We start from the raw sequence: 19,972 nt of genomic DNA, 5'->3' as shown, positions 1-19,972 counted from the left end.
GGAAAAGGTCAGTCTCAGAAGCAGAACTGTGAATTTCCAGCCTTTCTGACATCTTAAACTTGTGTTTTGATAAATTTCTTCACTAGAACATTATTTTATGGTTTGTTTTAACCACAGCCTCAAGTTCGTAAAGTTAATAGCATTTTCCATTTGGGATAATTGTCTTTCCATTGACTTTTATGGGACTGAAGTAGGCCCTGAGCCCGAACTCTTATGGAATTATTTATGTGATGTGCTATTGAGAAACCTACAATACATTCTGTTCTTGTTTTTAGGGAAACTCGTTGCTGACCTTGGTAAGTGTCATAACCCTCTCCCTGTTATAAACCTTGTTCCACGAGGGGATGCAACTTCCCTGATCCACATACCCACCTGACCTGACATTACACATCCCCCAACTCCCTCTGTCTTCCTCGCCCAAGTCTCCCTCTGCCCTTCAACTTTCAGATGGTCTCCACCAGCTGCCTGACTCTGCCTCTACACTCTCACTCGTGAGTCGCATCCTGGCCCATGACTCTTACTTGCCTTTCCACATTGCCATGACCCCCACAATCATTTCCCACCACCTCACCAACATTGACCCTTGCCAACTCCATGCACACCCACATCCCTACACTTACACAAAACAAGGATATTCCAACACAAAACCATTGTTGCCAGTTAAGCTTGAGCATTTCTATATAAATTCCAAAGCTGAGATCATAACATTCTGGCATTAACACAGAATGAGATCAGGGTCATGTTGAAGGATCACATTTAGTATCAGAGACAAGTATGCTGTAGAACCAGTGCCAAGATTTCAGTTCTCTACTCACAAGCTTTACTCCTATATTGACTTCTTGCTAGAGTTCAATTTGTTTGGGTGACTAAGTATGGTTTTCAGTAGTTTTATTTTTTAATATTTTTAAAAGTGGAACCGTAAGTTTTAATTTCCACAATTATAAAAGATTGAGAGTTTAAAATACTTTCTTTTTTGATTTTTTCTGGGGGGGGTGGGAAGGCTGGTGGCACATCTGCTCAGCATGGAGTTCAGGCTTAAAAAGAGTTTGGGGAAGTTTTGTGTTTGTTGTAATGTTCTTTGAAATGTGCCCTACAGAATGGTATGCAAGATATAAGGAAGGGCATATTTGCATTTTTTGACAAATTAGAGAAAAACAAGCTCATAGGGTGATGCTCTCGTCATAATTTTGAAAGAACACATCAAAATTCATCTACTTACAAAGACATAAAATAAAGCAACAACTAAATCTACATTAAGATATTCTAGCTTCTGATTGATTGTATTCTGGCCTCCAGAGAGAGGTCTATCCATGTCACACTGTCAGTCAATCTCTTTAATAATCACAGCGCAGCTACATTAAATTACAGTCTGAATTATCCTCAGGTACCTGACAGCATGAGATTGCATATTTTTTCCTTTTTTTTCTTTAAATCAGAAATGGAGAGCGAGAGAGGTAAACGTTTCGGGCCAGTGACAATGTGTTAGCAATTGTATGTAAATGTCTCCAAAGGAGGGGGGAAAATGAGAGTTTGTCTCTTTTTCTCTGGATGATGTCGTTAATGGGATGAGAGATCATGGAAGATCTCTTCTACTGATGCAACAACCTCATGATCCTGCCTAGCTATAGCAGCAGACCCCACTGCACGGCTGCAGCTGCTGCAAACTCAGCTCTGTCAGCAGCAGGAGCAGTTCATGGGCTGGCAGACAGAAGTGCAATTGGCTGAGCAAGAAAGGACTCACCAGCGGAGAGAAGGTCTCCTGTGGCAGTTCACAGATCTGTCCTGGATGGAAATTTAAAGACCACCGGGGGGGTGTCTCTTGGGTGTTTGAGGCCCATACTGGCCTGGAAGATGACGTGGAGGATTTTCTAAACACAGCCAGCAAGGCTGCCAGCCTCACTGGGAGGAGAGGGGCTGGGCCATCTTGGTGATGCCCTTCTCCACGGTTGAAGCCCAGTCATACCCCTCTCTGACTCTGTCAGCAAAGGCACCATGAATGGTCTGGGCCGAACCTTTTCCTCCTGGAGTCTGTCGACAGACTACTAGTAGCCCAGTGATTCCTAGACATAGCTATTTCCTGAGTTAAACCTTGAGTTTAGGACAATGAAAGAGATTAGGGACACACAGTCCTGCAACAATTAGGGCTGGTCAAAGAATTTGTAACTGAAGAGTTTTCCAACAAAAGATGACGTTTCATTTAAATGTTTTGATGAAATTTTCAATAGGAAAAAGATGAAACGTGACGTCAAACAACGGCAAAATGTTTTGTTTTGACATCATCGTTTTAATTCATTTTGTTTTGACTTTTATATTATATTAAAATATTATTTTTAAATTATATTGTATTTATATAATACATATAGTATTATGTCTGTGCTCCATATTTAATATTTTAATGTAATATACAGGTATAAATGAAATAACTGAACACAAGAAACTTGAAATCAAACATTTTAACACTATGAAACAAAACGTGTCTATACTGTCGAACCAAAATATTTTGATGCTCCTAATAAGAACATAAGAACAGCCTTTACTGGGTCAGACCAATGATCCATCAAGCCCCATATCCTGTCTTTCAACTGTGGCTAGTTCCAGATGCTTCCGAGGAAGTGAAGAGAACAGGGCAATATATTGAGTGATACAGCCCCTGTCATCCGGTCCCAGCTTCTAGCAGTCAGAGATTAAGGGACACCCAAAGCATGGGGTTGTGTGCCTGACCATCTTGGCTAATAGACGTTGATGGACCCGTCCTCCATGAACTTATCTAAACCAAAATGGAACCAGATTGCTGGCACTTAAAATTAAAAAGGTCGTTGAGCAGTTTTTAAACTAAGGGCTGGGGGGAAGCCGACAGGTGCGGAGGAGCACGTCCTTCGGACAGCGACATCCCTTAGGGGAGAATCTTCTAATGGAGATTCTCTATGTCCTAGTAAGGAGGAGAGGATGGAAGATGATAAAATACAGGTAGGATCTGATGAGAAACAGTCAAATGAAAAAAGTCCCGTTCAATTATGTCATGTAATGGGAGACAGCTAAAAAGTGACAAGTTTTTCAAGTACTTATATACCAGTGCTAGCTGTCTAAATAATAAGATGGGTGAACTAGAGTGCCTCATATTAAATGAGTATATTGATATAATAGGCATCACAGAAGCTTGGTGGAATGAAGATAATAAATGGGACACTGTAATACCAGGGTACAAAATATATCGGAAGGACAGAGCAGGTCATGCTGGTGAGGGAGTGGCACTATATGTGAAAGAAAGGATACTTCAAGTCTGCAGTACCATCTACAACATTCTTTCGCCTCCTGTTCTTGTGCTACAGATAACCCAGTGTTTACCCCTTTTTCCAGTACACACCCCTGGGGGACACCACTATTTACCTCTCTCCATTCTGAAAACTGACCATTTATTCCTATCCTTTGTTTCCTATCTTTTAACCAGTTACCAATCCATGAGAGGACCTTCCCTCTTATCCCATGACTGCTTACTTTGATTAAGAGCCTTTGGTGAGGGACCTTTTCAAAGGCTTTCTGAAAATCTAAATACACTTATCTACTGGATCCTCCTTGTCTACATGCTTGTTAACCCCCTCAAAGAATTCTAGTAGATTGGTGAGGCATGATTTCCCTTTACAAAAACCATGTTGACTCTTCCCCAACAAATTATGTTCACCTGTGTGTCTGACAATTTTGTTCTTTACTATAGTTTCAACCAGTTTGCCCTATACTGAAGTCAGACTTACCAGCCTGCAATTGCTGGAGTCACCTCTGGAGGCCTTTTCAAAAATTGGCATCATAGAATCATAGAATCATAGAATATCAGGGTTGGAAGGGACCTCAGGAGGTCATCTAGTCCAACCCCCTGCTCAAAGCAGGACCAATCCCCAATCAGATCATCCCAGCCAAGGCTTTGTCAAGCCTGACCTTAAAAACTTCCGAGGAAGGAGATTCTACCACCTCCCTAGGTAACGCATTCCAGTGTTTCACCACCCTCTTAGTGAAAAAGTTTTTCCTAATATCCAACCTAAACCTCCCCCACTGCAACTTGAGACCATTACTCCTTGTCCTGTCCTCTTCTACCACTGAGAATAGTCTAGAACCATCCTCTCTGGAACCACCTCTCAGGTAGTTGAAAGCAGCTATCAAATCCCCCCTCATTCTTCTCTTCCGCAGACTAAACAATCCCAGTTCCCTCAGCCTCTCCTCATAAGTCATGTGTTCCAGACCCCTAATCATTTTTGTTGCCCTTCGCTGGACTCTCTCCAATTTATCCACGTCCTTCTTGTAGTGTGGGGCCCAAAACTGGACACAGTACTCCAGATGAGGCCTCACCAATGTCGAATAGAGGGGAACGATCACGTCCCTCGATCAGCTCACTATGCCCCTACTTATACATCCCAAAATGCCATTGGCCTTCTTGGCAACAAGGGCACACTGCTGACTCATATCACATTAGCTATCCTCCAGTCATTTGGACACCAGTTCAACAACCTGAACCCACCCCTGGATACTCTGGCCAACCTTCAGAGGGAAGTCCTGGAGTTTCTTCTGGCTGGGGAAGCACTAGGTCTCTGAAGGTATTGTGAGCCTCCCTCTGGAAGAGGGAGGGAACGGCATAGCTTGCATTCACAACAAGGTCCATGCTTTCCACTTGAGGCCCTGTAGAATCTCCTTTATGCTGAGCATAGTCTGACATGGAGCACACCTTCCTCAGCCACCTCCAAAGGCTCTGATATGACTGGCTGCTGTTTTATCTCCATCCAAGAGGTCTCCCTCAAGATCTCTCAAGGCTGCTGGTCTTTCACAAGAACCTCCTCAGGACCTGGAAGTTGATCTCTGCAGCCAGGTCCGTTGTAGTCACCGAGTGTGTAGGCCTCCTTGCTGAACCCCAGTTCATGGATGTGTTGCTGATGTGGTTTTCAGACTCCCGTGATGTTTTTTATTGTGGTGAGATGGAGGCCCTGGCACATGCATACCTACAATGCATCAGGTTGCAGTCCCTTTTCTGCCTCCTCCAGAACCTCTTGTTGAGGTTCTGGTTGCACTTTTCCCTGTACCTTTTTATTTATGCATTTCCTATCCTTGGCTCCATGAAGTTGTGGAACCTCCTCCTCAACCTCCTGTTGGCCATATATCAATCAGGGAGGAGGAGTTAGATGGAGGAGTTCCCTGCGACTAAGACTGTGGGACTCAATTTTGTGCACTTGTCCATTCACATCTCTCGGCAGAGTTCCTCTGCACGGTATCAGCTAGCTTCCTGGACTCTTTTGAGGAGCAGTGTGCACTTTCCAATGTTCTCTGCTCCATGTCTTCCCTCTGGAACCCTGATTGTAAACCTGTGACCCGCACTTCCATTCCTGTTTTTTCAGTTGTTGTTCCCCAGAATCAATTGATCCATGTTTTTTTTTTCTGGTCCTGGAGGCCCTTTTGGTTTACATGGGGATTGAATAGGCCTGTGTATGGAATGAGACAAGGGTCCTGTGGAAAAACTACTATGTGATCATTTCATTAAAGACTGTATGCGTATGCAAAAGGGGCCTGAATTAAAGTTGTACAAGGAAACTTAATTCTGGCATTTTCTAATTTTGAGTGCTTGACCTGGCAACCTAAATAACATCATTTCAACATAGTTTGTTAATAGGTTCATAGGTTTTTAGTTTTAAAAAAATCTGTAATTAAGATGTCTTCAGCCCACATCATTAAATTTTGCATCCCAGCCCTTTAATATTGTAGTATGTCCTGCTACCATTTGAGCTAAAGGACTACCTACATTAGAGGACAGCAGGTGTAAGCTGCAGTTCCTCCCATGGAATAGCTATTCGACCAGTCCTACACATCCTCCTGATCTATATATCTATATAGATATAGAGATATACTTCTATAGTTTGTTTTGAAAATATTAACCTTCCCTTAAAGTTAACTAAGTTTTCAGTTTCAGTAGCTAGGTAAATATGTATTCATCGAACAAGAGCTCTTTTGTAATTTGTTATGTATTAATTTATTTTTATTTGTTTTTTTAGTAAAGCTCCAGGATGAGCTTGGTAAGTTCCTTTTATCTTTAGTATAAACTCTGCAAGAAATGTTATCATACTCAGAATTTTCTGTAGTATCTGGCTGATGAATCTTGCCCATATGATCAGGGTTTAGCTGATCGCCATATTTGGGGTTGGGAAGAAATTTTCCTCCAGGGCAGATTGGAAGAGGCCCTGGAGGTTTTTCGCCTTCCTCTGTAGCATGGGGCACGGGTCACTTGCTGGAGGATTCTCTGCTCCTTGAAGTCTTTAAACTACAATATGGGGACTTCAATAGCACAGATATAGGTGTGAGGGTTTTTTTTGTAGGAGTGGTGGGTGAAATTCTGTGGCCTGCGTTGTGCAGGAGGTCAGACTAGATGATCATAATGGTCCCTTCTGACCTAAATATCTATGAATCTATGAATCTGTCTGTGTTCAGTAGAGTTCTCATCTCCATTCCTCCAGTGAAACAGCTATTGGAGGAGTTCTACGCATCCTCTTATCTATCTATCTGTCTGTCTGTCTATCTATCACTATACTAGACTATACAGTTTGTTTTGATAATATTAACCTTAACTTAAAGTTAACTAAGTTTTCGGTTTCAGTTTCTAAGTAAAGGAATTCTTTATGAGCAAAACCATTATCAAAATATGGGCTTACTTGAACAAGAGCTTCTTTGTAATTTATTAGATATTAATTTCTTTTTATTTGTTTTTTAGACGAGCTCAAGACTGATCTTTGTAAGTTCCTTTTATCTTTAGTCTAAACTCTGTGAGAATTGTTGTCATACTCAGACTATCTGTGTTCAGGGGAGTTCTCACCTCTATGCTTGTTTTTGGTTTCAGGTTGGAGAAAAACTCAAGTATATCGAGGTAAATAAAGCTGATGTTTTACCAGTGTCAAAATCTGACCTGACCCCAATAGTTCTCTGCTTCCCCCTCTTTTACAATGAATGAGTCTCACGTGAAAAGTAAAGGATTAAAAATAGTAATTTCAGTGGGGATGGGAAGAGACAGATGGTTCCCTAGTTTTTTTATAGACTAGGGATGTGCCCCTTTGGTAAAGCGGTGAATAGTGAGGGGATATTTTCTCCTAGGCATTATGGACCTAATTCTCCACTGAATTTAGCCATGCATTTTCGGGTTAGTCCTTGTTTTATGCCGAATATTGACCCTGTATTGACATTATCTAATCATTAAGTTGCTGAATATTCTCTTCCTAGTAGCAAGATATCTATAACTATAGTTATGGCCCTACCAAATTCACGCCCATGAAAAACACGCCACAGACTGTGAAATCTCGTCTTCTCCTGTGAAAACTGGTCTTTTGTGTGCTTTTACCCTATACTCTACAGATTTCATGGTGGAGACCAGTGTTTCTCAAATTGGGGGTCCTGACCGAAAAGGGAGTTGCAGAGGGGTCACAAGATTATTTTAGGGGGATCGCGGTATTGCCACGCTTACTTCTCCTGTGCCTTCAGATCTGGGTGGCCAGAGAGTGGCAACTGCTAACTGAGGGCCCAGCTCTGCAGACAGCAGCGCAGAAGTAAGAGTGGCAATACCATACCATGCCATCTGCCCCCAAGCAGAACTGAGCCCTGAGGTACTAAGTGTTTTGACTAAGTCACTTAAGCATTTTGAAACCCCCTGGGATCTTAACTTCATTCTCTGGGCCTAGTATATTTTTGAGTTTGCCGACCTGGTAACTGGAACCAAAATAACTCAGTCAGTTTGATATCATGTCCTTAGTTATTTTGATGCAAATCTGTGTGTGTATGCCCATGAAGAAGGCCAGAGCTGTTACAACCATAGCTGCAATATTTTATGAAGCTTCATGTGTGAAATGTCTACAAATTATTTCTTGTGCTAATTTGTGTATTTACAAATAATGTGCACCTGGTCAATACAATCTTCCCCAAGAAATGGCAGCGGTAGGCAGCTCTGGAATGGTGCCAGAACACTCCAGAGTGGCATTCAAGCCCTTTTTTTTGAATGGGGTTTTAGTGCCACAGAAACCCCATTCTTCCCCCAAAGCCGGGCAGGGATCCCTTTACCTCTGCGCAGGTCAAAGGGTCCTGGCAGGAGTGTAGTGATACCCCCACTCCTCGTTTGCTGCCCGTGAGCAAATGCCAGGACCAGTGTCAGCAGAGTACCAAAGGAGAAGAGACAGCAAGGGAGGAGAGAGGCAGAGACAGCTAAGTCACAGGACCTCCTCTTCAGCCTCCTCCTGGTGCTGGCCAAGACAGCATCCATCACGCCAGGAGGCGGAAGCTGGACGGGGGTGGTGCTCTGTGACTGTGTGGCCTATTTACTCTCCCTTGTCTGATCACACCTCTGGCCAGTGTCCACTGACTTCTGAGAGGCCTATGGCGGGTGGGGGCTGGGGGGTGCCGGCAGGGGTTCTCTGCTCGGTGTCCCCCTCCAGATCCCTCATATTTTAGCTCACTCCTGCTCCTGGTTTCTCCTTTGTTGTCCCAGGTACTCAACTGTGGCCTGGGCTTAGTGGTTCCTCTCCATTAGTTGAGTGGATGGGCCTTAGTCCTGGGTGGGCCTAGACCCAGCCATCCCAGACCTGCAAACAGCACAGCAGCAGATCCAGGTACCTGGGCGGAGGGAGCTGCAGTTAATCCTTGGCCAGCTCTAGTAGTGTCAGCTCCTGGCAGCAAGACAGAAAATTAGGGGCTGTCCTGGCCAGAGCAGGGCTGCTAAATTCTCCCCCAGAGCTGAGCTCTGCCTCTGATGCTCTGATTCTCTCTTCCAGAAGTGAAGGTGGCTCTGGATCCATCCACAGCTAATCCTGGGCTGAAGCTGTCTAAGGACCTGAAGACTGTGACATGGCAATCCAAACCTCAGGTTCTGTGTGAGAATCTCAAGAGATTTGACCAAGTTTCCTGTGTGCTGGGCTCTGAGGGATTCACTTCAGGGAGAATTTACTGGGAAGTGGAGGAGATGGGGAGAATCTGGGTCATAGGGGTCGCCAGAGAGTCTGTGAGGAGGAAAGAACAAATCAAATTTACCCCCGAGGAGGGGATCTGGGGGCTAGAACAGACCAGGGATCACTATTCACTTCTCACCGCCCCTGAGAGCCCCCTGCCACTGAGTGAGCCACCCAAGAAGGTACGGATCTATGTAAACTATGAAACTGAGCAAGTGACATTTTTCAACCCAGATAATGGTGATCTGATCGCCAGCCTCACAGCTTCTTTCACTGGGGAGAAAATATTCCCCTTCTTCTGGGTCTGTTCCCACCTCACACTAGCCACCTGAGACATTTGGAGATCAGGTAGGTAGGTGTGTGTGTGGGCGGCGGGGGTGGAGGGGTGGTTGGTTTCTAGTGCTACTTTTCATAGAATCATAGATCTGGAAGGGACCTTGAGAGGTCTAGTAGCAGCTTAGCTACTTACTTTGCTGTGTCTGTTATTCCTTGAAACCACTTAAATCCTACTTTTTATACTTAATAAAATCACTTTTGTTTATCAATAAACCCAGAGTAAGTGATTAATACCTGGGGGAGCAAAGAGCTGTGCATATCTCTCTATGAGTGACATAGAGGGTGAACAATTTACAAATTTACCCTGTATCAGCTTTATACAGAGTAAAACGGATTTTTTGGGGGTTTGGATCCCATTGGGAACTGGGTGTCTGGGTGCTGGAGAAGTAACCCGCTGAGCTGTTTTTGGTTAAAGTCTGCAGCTTTGGGGGGTGGCCCAGACCCTGAGTCTGGGTTGCAGCAGGCTAGCATGTGTGGCTCAACAAGGCAGGGTTCTGGAGTCCCAGGCTGGCAGGGAAAACGGGCTCAGAGGTAATTGCAGCACCGCAGGTGACAGTCCCAAGGGGATCTCTGTGACTAAACCTGTCACAGGGGCCACTCACATGTTCCTGGAATACCATACATTCTGGCACTTCCAGGAATGGCATGACCCTGCCCCTGCCTGTGCGACCTCATACGCATGGTGCATGTAAGGTCACGCTACCTGGGGGATGTCATTTGGAAGAGTGCACTACCCTGCACTTGCCAGTGTGACCTTGCATGCCAGCGGGGGCAGAGTGGCATGCTCTTCAAAATGACGTCCTCCGTTGTGTATCGGACCAAAAAAGGGGACAATCCAGTATAAAAATGGATATGTGGCCTCCTTCAGAGATGTCGAGGGGTTTGCAATCCAGCTTGCTCCCAGATGCCTTCCACTTAGCCCTCTGACATTATATAAGCACCTCGAAGGCACAGCACAACTACAATGCCAATTACACAATTCCCAGCCTTCTGCAGTCTCGGATGCAAATGGCAAACTCAAAGAGCAGATACTGCACAGTCAAATATCCCGATCTAGCCTTCCTCATGCACACAGCACTTACCATCTCTGAAGAATCTCCAGGAGGGTTAGTCTGAAATGCATGTAAAAATGATACCACCCTCTTGGGAATAAGAAAAATAACAACTTGTCGGTTTTTTCCTACTCCCTGAGTCACAGCAAGCTCAGTGGCCACACTCTCAAGGACAGGCCTCTATCAATGCTGACTGGCTGTCTAGCCTGAGTGGGAAAAAAAAGTTGAAATGTTTATGGATCTCATTGCAGAGTTCCCTACCCGCCTACCACAAATACCTAAAAACAGTGGAGAAGTGGAGGTGGAATTTGGAGACCGACAGGGAAACAGACAGGGATCTTTCCAGGGAGATCGTTACAGTGGCCAAAGACAAGGTGGCAATTGCCAGGGACAGTGTCGCCATGGCCAAAGACAGCATGGAAAAATATAGGGAGAGGCACAGGCAGCTCCTGGAGGCAATTCAAAGCCAAAGTGCCCTGTTGCAGCACATGCTGCTGGTAGGACCCAATGAGCATGTCTCTGCACCTCAACCTCCCACCCACTGCTAATATTTTCTCCCTTACTCTCCCCAATATTTGGCAAAATACCAAATGCCACTATAATCTTTGACACACTTTTTTCTCCTGCCTCCAACCTATTCTGCAAACAGCACCATCTTCCTTTAAAACGGACAAACACACACTCCACTGTCACTCTGCAATTACTGGGGCAACAGTTAAACAGTTCTTTCCTTTTGTCCATGTGGCCTGTGAATGGCCTCATGAGCCAGGGAAGCCGGGAATAAGATGGGTCTCCCAGGATAACTGGAGCAATCTTCAAACCTTTAACGTCCATAGTGATCCTGGGGGCAAATGTCCTTTATTCTTTAAAATGAATAGAGCTGAGTTCTGGCAGATCCTATCATCATGGACCCTTTCAGAGCACCGTGCATTTATATTTGTAAACAAGCTATGGTGTTCAAAGAGCCCTTGGAGCACCTTGGAGAAATACCCCTTTCTGTTTCTAAACTCTGAATTCGACTCTGTGGGAGAGGGGAAGCGGGGGGTGCAAATAGGAGGCAGTTTCCCCAATCCAGCTTGGGAACCACCTGCACACAAATTGTCCCTGACCTTTAAAGGACTATCCAAGCCCGTCCCATGCCTGCTCCCCTTGGGGTCTCTCTTCTGGCTGAGCACAGGTTGCACTTATATCTCTCAGGAGGCCTGGGTCCTAGTCATATGCTGCTGCTTGTCACGTGACCCCCAGAATTATTGCCTTCACCCTAGGGAGCTGCATAACCTGGGCTAGGTGCAGTTCAGCTCCAACCCCTTTCCTGGCCATGTCACCCTGGGTCAGGTTGGAACTGGAAACCTGTGGGCTAACAGTAACTGTTTGCTCTCAAAGATGCTGAAGACACAATGGAAGAGGAAATCCTTTGGCCTGGATTTAAATCATTCCAACTGAAAGTGAATGAGAGAAAATAGGTCCAGAGTTATCTTCCTAGCAGCAGAAAATGTAGAGATTGACAGATGTTAAGGTCAGAAAGGACCATTATGTGCATCTAGTGGCACCTCCTGTATAACTCAGGCCCTAGAATGTCACCAAGTGGTTCCTTCCGCCAACCATAACATGGGACTGAGCAAGACCACGTCTTTTGGAATGACATCCACGTGCATTAGAGCCAGCTGGCTAACAGAAAATCTTTCTTCTGCAGTGACATGGGGTTAAGGGACATGGAGGAAAAGACAAGGAGGCTGTGACCAAAGTTAGAGCAGCAAGGCCAGGATAAGCGGGGCTAGGTCCCAGGACTGGCTATCAGAAGACCTGCCGTTTTCTATTCCTGCTTTTGGGCTTATGAGTGAGTCTCTTCACTGCTGTGTGCCTCGGTTTCCCCAACTATCAAATAGAGCTAATCAAGGTTTTGTTGGTTCTCCCCATTTTAGAGGGTGGGAAACCGAGAGACCGTTGGGACCTGTCTACACTACAGGCCTGCGGTGCATTTGTAAGCTGCTGATCCCCACCTGTTTTTCAGAGCCAATGGACAACACAGGTCTTAAAGGTGTGTTTGTTCTCTGCTTCTCCACTATGTACCAGCAGGGCTGGACGGCCTTTTCTCACTGTGCTGTGGGGAGCAGGTCCTGGGTACTAAGGCTCTGAAGAAGCTCTCAAGGGCAAATTTTTTAAAATAATTTTTATCAGTGATTTAGGAGCGAACATACAATCCCTGCTGAGAAGACTGGTGGGTGACAAAATACTGGCAGAGTGGTAATTACTGATGAGGAGAGGGCAGTGATACAGAGGGATCTGGCTCATTTGATAAACTGGACCTATTCAAAGCAAAGAAATTTGAGCAGAGCCAAATGCAAGGTCCTATAGCTAGCAACAGGGCATGCCGGTCACACCTCCAGAATGGGGAAGTGTGTCCAGGAAAGCAGTGACTCTGAACGGGATTTCGGGGCCAAAGTGGAGAAGCCCGTCAACATGAGCTCCCAGTGTGATGCTGTGGTGAACAGAGCTAAAGCCATCATTAGATGTAGGAGCAGAGCTGTGAGCAGGATAGGGAGGTGACACAGCATCAGTAAGCCCTGGTCCACACTAGGAGTTGAGGTCGAATTTAGCAGCGTTAAATCGATTTAACCCTGCACCTGTCCAAACAACGAAGCCCTTTTTTACGACTTAAAGGGCTTTTAAAATCGATTTCCTTATTCCACCCCCAACAAGGGGATTAGCGCTGAAATCGGCCTTGCTGGGTCAAATTTGGGGTACTGTGGACACAATTAGACAATATTGGCGTCTGTGAGGTATCCCAGAGTGCTCCATTGTGACCGTTCTGGACAGCACTCTCCAGTCAGATGCACTGGCCAGGTAGACAGGAAAAGGCCCGCGAAGTTTTGAATTTCAATTTCCTGTTTGGCCAGCGTGGCAAGCTGCAGGTGACCATGCAGAGCTCATCAGCAGAGGTGACCATGCAGAGCTCATCAGCAGAGGTGACCATGGATGGAGTCCCAGAATCGCAAAAGAGCTCCAGCATGGACCGAACGGGAGGTACGGGATCTGATCACTGTATGGGGAGAGGAATCTGTGCTATCAGAACTCCGTTCCAGTTTTCGAAATGCCAAAACATTTTTCAAAATCTCCCAGGGCATGAAGGACAGAGGCCATAAGAGGGACCCGAAGCAGTGCCGCGTGAAACTTAAGGAGCTGAGGCAAGCCTACCAGAAAACCAAAGAGGCAAACGGCCGCTCCGGGTCAGAGTCCAAAACATGCTGCTTCTATGATGAGCTGCATGCCATTTTAGGGGGTTCAGCCACCACTACCCCAGCCGTGTTGTTTGACTCCTTCAATGGAGATGGAGGCAACACGGAAGCAGGTTTTGGGGACGAAAAAGATGATGATGATGAGGTTGCAGATAGCTTACAGCAAGCAAGCGGAGAAACCAGTTTTCCCGACAGCCAGGAACTGTTTCTCACCCTGGACCTGGAGCTAGTACCCCCCAAACCCACCCAAGGCTGCCTCCCGGACCTACCAGGCAGAGAAGGGACCTCCGGTGAGTGTACCTTTTAAAATACGGTACATGGTTTAAAAGCAAGCATGTTGAATGAAAAATTTGCCCTGGCATTCGCGGCTCTCCTGAATGTACTCCCAAAGCCTTTGCTTTGTACTCCCAAAGCCTCCGGCCACCCAGCCACTCCACCCCAGAGGATTGCCCAAGCAACAGAAGGCTGGCATTCAATAAGTTTTAAACTTTTAAAGTGCTGTGTGGCCTTGTCCTTCCCTCCTCCACCACCCCTCCTGGTGCTTCTCTCCTCCACCACCCCTCCTGGGCTACCTTGGCAGTTATCCCCCTATTTGTGTGATGAATGAATAAAGAATGCATGAATGTGAAGCAACAATGTCTTCATTGCCTCTGCAAGCGGTGATCAAAGGGAGGAGGGGAGGGTGGTTAGCTTACAGGGAAGTAAAGTGAACCAAGGGGCGGGGGGTTTCATCAAGGAGAAACAAACAGAACTGTCACACGGTAGCCAGGCCAGTCATGCAACTGGTTTTCAAAGCTTCTCTGATGCGCACCGCGCCCTCCTGTTCTCTTCTAACCGCCCTGGTGTCTGGCTGTGCATTACCAGCAACCAGGCGATTTGCCTCAACCTCCCACCCCACCATAAACGTCTCCCCCTTACTCTCATAGATATTGTGGAGCGCACAGCAAGCAGTAATAATAGTGGGAATATTGGTTTTGCTGAGGTCTAACCGAGTCAGTAAACTGCACCAGCGCGCTTTTAAAAGACCAAAAGCACATTCTACCACCATTCTGCACTTGCTCAGCCTGTAGTTGAACAGCTCCTGACTACTGTCCAGGCTGCCTGTGTACGGCTTCATGAGCCATGGCATTAAGGGCTAGGCTGGGTCCCCAAGGATAACGATAGGCATTTCAACATCCCCAAGGGTTATTTTCTGTTCTGGGAATAAAGTCCCTTCCTGCAGCTTTTGAAACAGACCAGAGTTCCTGAAGATGCGAGCGTCATGTACCTTTCCCGGCCATCCCACTTTGATGTTGGTGAAACGTCCCTTGTGATCCACCAGTGCTTGCAGCACTACTGAAAAGTACCCCTTTTGGTTTATATACTCACCTGCTTGGATGCTCCGGTGCCAAGATAGGGATATGGGTTCCATCTATGGCCCCACCAGAGTTAGGGAATCCCATTGCAGCAAAGCCATGGACTATGACCTGCACATTTCCCAGGGTCACTACCCTTGATATCAGGAGATCTTTGATTGCGTTGGCTACTTGCATCACAGCAGCCCCCACAGTAGATTTGCCCACTCCAAATTGATTCCCGACTGACCGGTAGCTGTCTGGCATTATAAGGTTCCACAGGGCTATTGCCACTCGCTTCTCAACTGTGAGGGCTCCTCTCATCTTGGTATTCGTGCGCCTCAGGGTAGGGGAAAGCAAGTCACAAAGTTCCATGGAAGTGCCCTTATGCATGCAGAAGTTTCGCAGCCACTGGGAATCGTTCCAGAGCTGCAACACTATGTGGTCCCAGCAGTCTGTGCTTGTTTCCTGAGCCCAGAATCGGCATTCCACGGCATGAACCTGCCCCATAAGAACCATGATGCCCACATTGTCAGGGACCGTGCTTTGAGAGAAGTCTGTGTCCATGTCCTCATCGCTCTCGTCACCGCGCTGATGTCGCCTACTTGCCTGGTTTTGCTTTGCCAGGTTCTGGTTCTGCATATACTGCTGGATAATGCATGTGGTGTTTAATGTGCTCCTAATTGCCAAAGTGATCTGAGCGGGCTCCATGCTTGCCGTGATATGGTGTCTGCCCAGAAAAAAGGCACGGAACGATTGTCTGCCGTTGCTCTGACGACATGGCTTACGGGGTTGGCTTACAGGGAATTAAAATCAACAAAGGGGGTGGCTTTGCGAGAAACAGAATGACCCCCTCAAGGATAGAACTCAAAACCTCAAGGATAGAACTCAAAAACTGAGTTTAGCAGGCTTTTGATTTTACGGAGGAAGGAAGGAGAAAATGAATACAAAACAAATCTGGTCTATTTCTTGTTTTGAGCCACTTCATCTCTCTTTATACATCTTGCTGGCAGCAGACTGTGCAGTACGACCGCTAGCCATCATCATCTCCTGAGTGTTCGGCAGAAGACGGTGCAGTATGACTGCTGGCCATCATCTGCTGGCTGCTGATTAAAAGACACTGCACTGCCGGTAGGACTGACTCGCCATGAGACGAAACTTAAAAGGGAAATGACCTGGCTGAGTCACTCCCATGTTTGCCCAGGCGCCCCTGACCTCATCGAGGTCGGTTAAAAGAGCACCCAGGACTACGTCGACGACGGCTATCAGTCATACTGCACTGTCTGCTGCCAAAAGGCAATAAACTGCTGCTGTGTAGCAATGCATTACCACGTCTGCGAGCATCCAGGAGACATACGGTGAAGGTTAGCTGAGCGGGCTCCATGCTTGCTGTGATATGACATCTGCACAGGTAACTCAAGAAAAAAGGTGCAGAACGATTGTCTGCCCTTGCTTTCACGGAAGGAGGGAGGGAAGGGGGGCCTGACGATATTTACCCAGAACCACCCGCCACAATATTTTAGCCCCATCAGGCACTGGGATTTCTACCCAGAATTCAAATGGGCAGCGGAGACTGCGGGAACTGTGGGATAGATACCCAGAGTGCAACGCTCCGGAAGTGGACGGTTGCCTCAGTACTGTGGACACGCTCCGCCGACTACATGCACTTAGAGCATTTGTGTGGGGATACACACAATCGACTGTATAAAAACGCTTTCTACAAAACCAACTTCTATAAATTCGACCTAATTTCGTAGTGTAGACATACCCTGTAATATGGTTTTGGTGTTCTCATTTGAAAAAGATGTTGAGACATTGGAGCTGGGGCAGCAAAGAGCCACCAAATGTTCTGAGGGCTGGAGAAAAATGCCTTGCAGTGAGCTATTGAAAGAGCTCAACCTGTTTAGCTTATTGAAAGAAGATTGAAAGGTGACTTCATTGAAGTGTTGAAGTGCCTTAATGGAGAGAAAATATTGGGTATGAAGGGACTCGTTAATCTAGCAGAGCACGGTATGACAAGACCCAATGGCTGGAAGGTGAAAAGAGAGAAATTCATATTTCAAAGAAGGAACAAATATTCAACAGCGAGGATGATTCACCACAGGAACTATCTACCAAGGAAAGTGGTGGATTCTCCATCTCTTGATGTCATTTAGTGAAGACGAGATGCCTTTCTGGAATGTGTTCGCCCCGACAGGAGCTATTGTGATCTACAGGGGGCCTGTGATATGCAGGGGGTCAGATGAGATGCTGTAATGGCCTCTTCTGGCCATACAGTCTACTAATTTCTGAAAAACTGAGTGTAGCATTGGGAGCAGCCTCTGATGTTTTACTGTCTAGCCAGCTTCCTTCCTAGAATGAACCCTCATTGAGTGGGGTGATCCACAGGGTACTAGTATCTCAAACCTCGAAAGTGTCTCGCCAGCGGCAGGACATCAGCTCTGCAGGGGAGGGGTGGGTGTGGCAGTGAGATCACAAAGGCCTTTTGCAGGAGCTCAGCCTATTGGTCCAAGGTGATGGGGAGGTGTTGACCTCACAGAGAGATGCTGACATCAGCCAGGAAGGACAGGGGCGCAGGGCCAGGGGAACGTCAGAGATCCCTGTGGCTTTGCTTCATCAAGTCTCCTTCTCGAGGTCTCTCTTTGAGGACTGAGAGAGTATTAGGGTTCACGTACGTGAGCACGAGGAGGAACCTTTTGAAGTTTTGTCCTTTCCTTTTACAGATTTTACGAGAAAACAGACATCCCTGTTGAGAAGGTAAGAGCCTCTGAGAGGTTTGGAACCTGTTCCATCTGATCCATCTGATGCCAGGTGAATTCTAGACATGGAAAACACTAGTTGAAGGTGGCAGAATTTTCAGCCAAACACCTAGGATTTTGTCCCTTAGAATCACTGGGGACATTAGGGTTTGTCCTTTGGGTGGTTTTACCTTTTCCTTCATCCCTCCCTCCTTTCTCTTCATCTCTTACTTCTTTTGTCCTTTCCCCAGTTCCACATCCCACCACCAGGAGAGGGGTGTGTGTGTGTGTGTGTCCTGGGGGGTGCTCTGCAGCTCCCATTGTGGGAGGTCCACCCAAAAATGTGGGGCTGAAATAGTGCTCGGAAAGTGATCCCCACCGGTGACCGGGGCCATCCTTTGGTCTCTCTGGTGAGAACCCGCAGCCTCCCGCCCTTCAGCCTCTACCCCGATTGGCTGAGTTGGACCTTGATGTGGGGAATGGTTTCCCAGGAGAAGTCTGGACTCCTGGATTCTGTTCCTTCTCTAGCCTGGGTTAGGAGTGTGGCCTGGGATGGCAGGAGGCAGCTGCTTGTCCAAAGTGACCAATGGTATTTGTTACTGACCCCAATGCTGGAAAAGGAGGAGACTACCCAGGTATTGCTGCACCAGGGATGACGAAGGGGAACGTTGGGAGCAGATGATGCAATGAACTCCTGGCAGTGTGTGTATATTGCACTCCGTGCACCCCTGTGTCTAGCTGTCTTGCTTCCCAGAATGAACCCTCATTGAGTCTGGCCAGCAGCAGGACATTAGCTGTGGAGGGGAAGGGTGGGTGTGGCAGTGAGATCACAAAGGCCTTTTGCAGGAGCTCAGCCTATTGGTCAAAGGTGATGGGGAGGTATTGACCTCACAGAGAGATGCTGACAACAGCCAGGCAGGAGAGGGGCGCAGGGCCAGGGGAAAGTCAACAGATCACTGTGGCTTTGCTTCAGCAAGTCTCCTTCTCGAGGTCTCTCTTTGAGAACTGAGAGAGTATTAGGGTTCACGTATGTGAGTGCGAGGAGGAACCCCCTTGGAGTTTCCTCCTTTCCTTTTACAGATTTTACGAGAAAACAGATGTTCCTCTTGAGAAGGTAAGAGCTTCTGAGAGGTTTGGAACCTGTTCAGTCTGATCCATCTGGTGCCAGCTGAAATCTAGGCATGGAAAACACTAGTTTAAGGTGGCAGAATTTTTTTCCCCACCTAGGATTTTGTCCCTTAGAATCACTGGGGACATTAGGATTTATCCTTTTGGTTTTACCTTTTTCTCCATCTCTTCCTCCTTTCTCTTCATCTCTTACTTCTTTTGTCCTTTCCCCAGTACCCCATCCCACCATCAGGAGAGGGGTGTGTGTGTGTGTGTGTGTGTGTGTCGGGGGGTCTCTGCAGCTCCCATTGTGGGATGTCCACCCAAAAATGTGGGACTGAAATAGTGCTCGGACAGTGATCCCCACCGGTGACTGGGGCTATCCTTTGGGCGCTCTGGTTAGAACCCGCAGCCTTCCGCCCCTCTACCCTGATTATCTGAGCAGGGGGTTATTGACAGGGAGTTGACTCAGGTCCTTGCTGGTCTCTTTTAAGACCAAGTAAATAAGACCTAACCTGTCATATGGTTGACAGATTTTGCTGCTTCTCTGTATTAATTGTCTCTGAGCAGTTCATGATTCTCTCTAACATTCCAGTTCTTCTAAAATACTTTCTGAATAATTACTTTGAACTGTGGTTGTTCATTTGAGAGCACTTTATTCAGGTTATTGAATGTATGAAATTCAAGATGCGATGCTTAGTCTGAAAGTCTGGGCTCTTGGGTCCTATTCCCAACTCTGCCACTGACTGGCTGTGTGACCTAAGACAAGTCAATTCTCCTTTCTCAGCCTTAGCTTCTCCCTCTTTCAAGTAGGGATAACAATCCGCTCTTACCTACCTCACGGTGCGGGGAGGATGGGGATCCACTGGAGAGTGTCACTCGGAGCAGGGCATAATAAGAGGTGTCCTATCACGTTTTCTCAAATAAGATTATGAGATAATAGAAGAGCTGAAATATTCTATTTTATTTGTATTTTATTATTTTGAAATTGTTAAGAGCAGCAGGCTCCAGGAAGGTGTGTAAAGTGCTGGGATGTCAGGAGCTCGGAGGCGCTGTCCCTCCCGCACTCAGGCAGTGTTCTGCACCCCCTGCTGCTGACTGAGTTACTCCGTCCCTTGGCAATAAGACAGACTCTTTTTTCACAGCCAGTCGATCACCCAGTGTCATCACCCTGCCTGCTGGCTTGGCAGGGTAATTCCTCTGGTCACCACAGTT

The 19,972-nt window shown here is 46.7% G+C and overlaps 1 protein-coding gene and 1 long non-coding RNA gene across 5 annotated transcripts in view; one reads left to right on the top strand and one right to left on the bottom strand.

Moving 5' to 3' along the window:
• Positions 1-9,503, top strand: part of LOC102936502 (butyrophilin subfamily 1 member A1) — a 54,068-nt gene extending 44,565 nt beyond the window's left edge. For all 4 annotated transcript variants that reach the window (XM_043543924.1, XM_043543925.1, XM_043543922.1 and 1 more), the window contains 5 exons: positions 276-296; positions 6,027-6,047; positions 6,740-6,760; positions 6,866-6,892; positions 8,781-9,503. In XM_043543924.1, coding sequence (XP_043399859.1) covers positions 276-296; positions 6,027-6,047; positions 6,740-6,760; positions 6,866-6,892; positions 8,781-9,286 — 596 coding nt within the window. In that variant the 3' untranslated portion in view covers positions 9,287-9,503. The remainder of the gene's footprint in view (positions 1-275; positions 297-6,026; positions 6,048-6,739; positions 6,761-6,865; positions 6,893-8,780) is intronic.
• Positions 9,504-9,738: 235 nt separating this feature from the next.
• LOC122465240 lies at positions 9,739-19,489 on the bottom strand. Its single transcript, XR_006289932.1, has 4 exons — positions 19,412-19,489; positions 17,842-17,847; positions 16,218-16,222; positions 9,739-9,754 (listed from the first exon to the last, which is right to left on the bottom strand). It is a non-coding gene; the product is annotated as an uncharacterized LOC122465240 (long non-coding RNA).
• Positions 19,490-19,972: the final 483 nt, after the last annotated feature.

Source organism: Chelonia mydas, chromosome 3 (assembly GCF_015237465.2).
Source record: "Chelonia mydas isolate rCheMyd1 chromosome 3, rCheMyd1.pri.v2, whole genome shotgun sequence".
NCBI lineage: Eukaryota > Metazoa > Chordata > Testudines > Cheloniidae > Chelonia > Chelonia mydas.
The sequence above is the reverse complement of the archived record's forward strand: the minus strand, read 5'-3'. Positions and strand labels throughout refer to the sequence as shown.